General features: G+C 34.7%; 1 protein-coding gene across 1 annotated transcript; it reads left to right on the top strand.

Moving 5' to 3' along the window:
- The first annotated feature begins 1,190 nt into the window (after positions 1-1,190).
- LOC140516563 (olfactory receptor 10AG1-like) lies at positions 1,191-2,114 on the top strand. The gene has a single exon (XM_072627504.1). The coding sequence runs from the start codon at positions 1,191-1,193 to the stop codon at positions 2,112-2,114; it is 924 nt and encodes a 307-aa protein (XP_072483605.1).
- The last annotated feature ends 845 nt before the right edge of the window (positions 2,115-2,959 follow it).

Below are 2,959 nucleotides of genomic sequence, written 5' to 3'. Positions count from 1 at the left end.
AGGTCATAAGGGAAATTAAAAGGAAATAAATTCTAATCCCCCACACACACACCCCAAAAGATGATTTCTAATGGTGGAATCAGAGGGATGATTATTTCAGAGAGTTATTTAGCAGTGGGTGACTTCTTCTAAAATCCTAGATCACACCTCCAAGACTACCAGTTTTAAGGAATACCAATGAAGAAAATTGTGAGGGTTTAATTGCAAAGTAGACGGAGATATAGAAGATCTTTTCTTATCAGATACCTATATTACAGTAAAAGAACAACTATAAATTAAACTTAAGTGTGAAGTACATCATACAATCGATTATCTAGAATTTCATATACACTAGAGATTATTGTGGCTTTAAATGATTAAAGAGAATATTTAAGAAAAGTAAACATCTGAACTTTGTCTTATTAAAGAGATTAGTTTTCTGATTAATGGAGAGACTTGGTTATGTTGACGAAGGGGAAAAAAGATAGAATGTGAAAAGATGAAAATATGGGTGTGGTAGAAGTTAACTGTGGCTAGCTAAAACAAATTCATTTGTATTTTTCGAGTCCCATAAAGAAGAAGTAACTCATTTTCTTAAAAATTTCAATAGCAGTGAGAAGAATGACATAACAAAATAAGAATGATATCTGCTGTTCGAAACATTGGATTCACTTATGGTCTTAAGCCTCAGTTTCTTTGTCGATATCCTATGTGTGTTAGTAGATAAGACATTACAGGTGCCTTCCAGTCCTAAAAAAAATGTTTTGTATGCATAATAATGCATAATAATGTATTAAGTTATGATATTTTGAGTATTTTGTTAAATGATATTATTTCTCATTTTTCACTAAAACTCAATTGCTAGCTCCATTTGTCCTTTGAAATATTCCAAAGTATTGATTTTAAAAAGTAACAGCTGCAATAGGCCCTTAAAACACATAAAAGAAAAAAAAATAATGGAATTCCCATACTTTGTTCTTAGAAACTTTGTAATAGCATGATTGAGACACAAAATACTATAATATGATAAATGTTTATTGAATTCTTGTATTGAAAATGTATTAGAATCTAGAACAAATATTAGAAATCAAATGATCTGATGTAGCTAATTATAATCACGCCTGTTAGAGGATGGTTTTAAGTTCTAGTGGAGTGATGTAATTCATCTTATGTCATTTCACCTTTTCAAAAGAAAAAGAAAAACAGAGAAAATGGGAGAACGGAATCTCACTATTGTAAAAGAATTTGTTATCCAGGGATTTTATGAACTACCCAACCTCCAAGGCCTTCTGTTTGGGATTTTCACAGTCATCTACATGAGTATTCTGATGGGAAATGGCCTCATGGCTATAATAATCAAGACTGATCCGGCTCTCCATACACCCATGTATTTTTTCCTAGGTAATTTTTCCTTTTTGGAAATCTGTTACACATCAGTTATTCTTCCCAGAATGCTGATGAACTTGTGGACTCAAAATAGAAATATTTCTATGGTGGCCTGTGCTGCACAACTTTATGTTTTGCTTATTCTGGCAGCCACTGAATGCCTTCTCTTGGCTGTGATGGCATATGACTGCTATGTGGCCATTTGTAGACCTCTCTACTACCCTGTCATAATGAACCAAAAAGTGTGTGTCCAGCTGGTGGTTGGGTCCTGGGTATGTGGGATCCCAGTACAGATAGGGCAGACATACCAGATTTTCTCTATGCCTTTTTGTGGTTCTAACAAACTAAATCATATTTTCTGTGATGTTCCTCCTTTACTCAAGTTGGCCTGTGGGGACACCTCTATAAATGAATTATTTGCCTATGCTGTGGCCGTGCTGTTTGGTACCATACCTTTTTTCTTGATAATTTGGTCCTATGTGAATATCATTGCTACCATTCTGAATCTGCCCGTGGGCATGGGGCGATCAAAAGCCTTTTCCACATGTTCATCCCATCTCATTGTTGTGGCCTTATTTGTTGGGTCTGCTCTCACAACATATTTAAGACCTAAGTCCACACACTCCCCAGTGATAGACAAAGTGCTCTCACTTTTCTATACTATTGTGACCCAAATGTTTAATCCTTTAATATATGGTCTAAGGAATAAGGATGTTATTGCTGCACTGAAGAAAATTTTATCTAAATGAATACAACAATAGAGAAAATCATGCCTGATTTCATCCTTTACCTCACAGTTTCAGTTCTATAGAAATATCTTTCCATCTATTTTCTTATCCCTAACTGAAATTTTTGTTATTTCTGAGTAATAATATCAAATCTTAAGAATACATTTTCTGTTTTCAGACTGAAATTCACTATACTTATGCATCACCAAGGAACAAATTTAGTGAATATTGAATGAAGCTCCAAATGAACTGTCATAAAGCTGTCCTGATGTGATCTCAAAATTTCAGAATCAGATCCAGTAATATTTATGTGCAATGCAAAGCTGAAGTGTCAGAGTATATTATTTAAAGATAAAAGAGAACTTTCTGAACTTCTTACATGAAATTCCCAGACCCAGGACTCTTCACAAATAGTTTTTTCTTCTATTTCTAATATGCCACTGTACCAGGAAAATGTTTTCTTCTTAACATCATTTCTTCTTATCTATATTTTCCTTTGATTCCTGGCTCAGATAGAACTTCTCTACTGATGTCCACACCGCAAATACCCCAGATTGTTGGTGAGTTATATTACCCTACTCAAATTCATAGATTTTTTCTTATCATGCAAGCACACACACACATACATATACATATATGTAGTGTGTGTGCAAAGGAAACGTAGGATGTGCATGTTTAGAGTAACCACCTCAAGTGTTCATATGGACTATCTGTGCCCAATCTGTGGTAGAGCATTCCAAGTTCCTATTGGTCTGATCAGCTGCAGTCAGACACATTGTAATTTCACTTTATCATGACGATATCAGTTTGCTCCTCTTCGAGAACGAAGGACAGCAACCAACCAACCAATGTCTGCGTGTGTGTGC

The sequence above is a fragment of the Notamacropus eugenii genome, chromosome Y (assembly GCF_028372415.1).
Source record: "Notamacropus eugenii isolate mMacEug1 chromosome Y, mMacEug1.pri_v2, whole genome shotgun sequence".
Classification (NCBI taxonomy): Eukaryota; Metazoa; Chordata; class Mammalia; order Diprotodontia; family Macropodidae; genus Notamacropus; species Notamacropus eugenii.
This window is presented reverse-complemented; position numbering and strand designations above follow the sequence as displayed.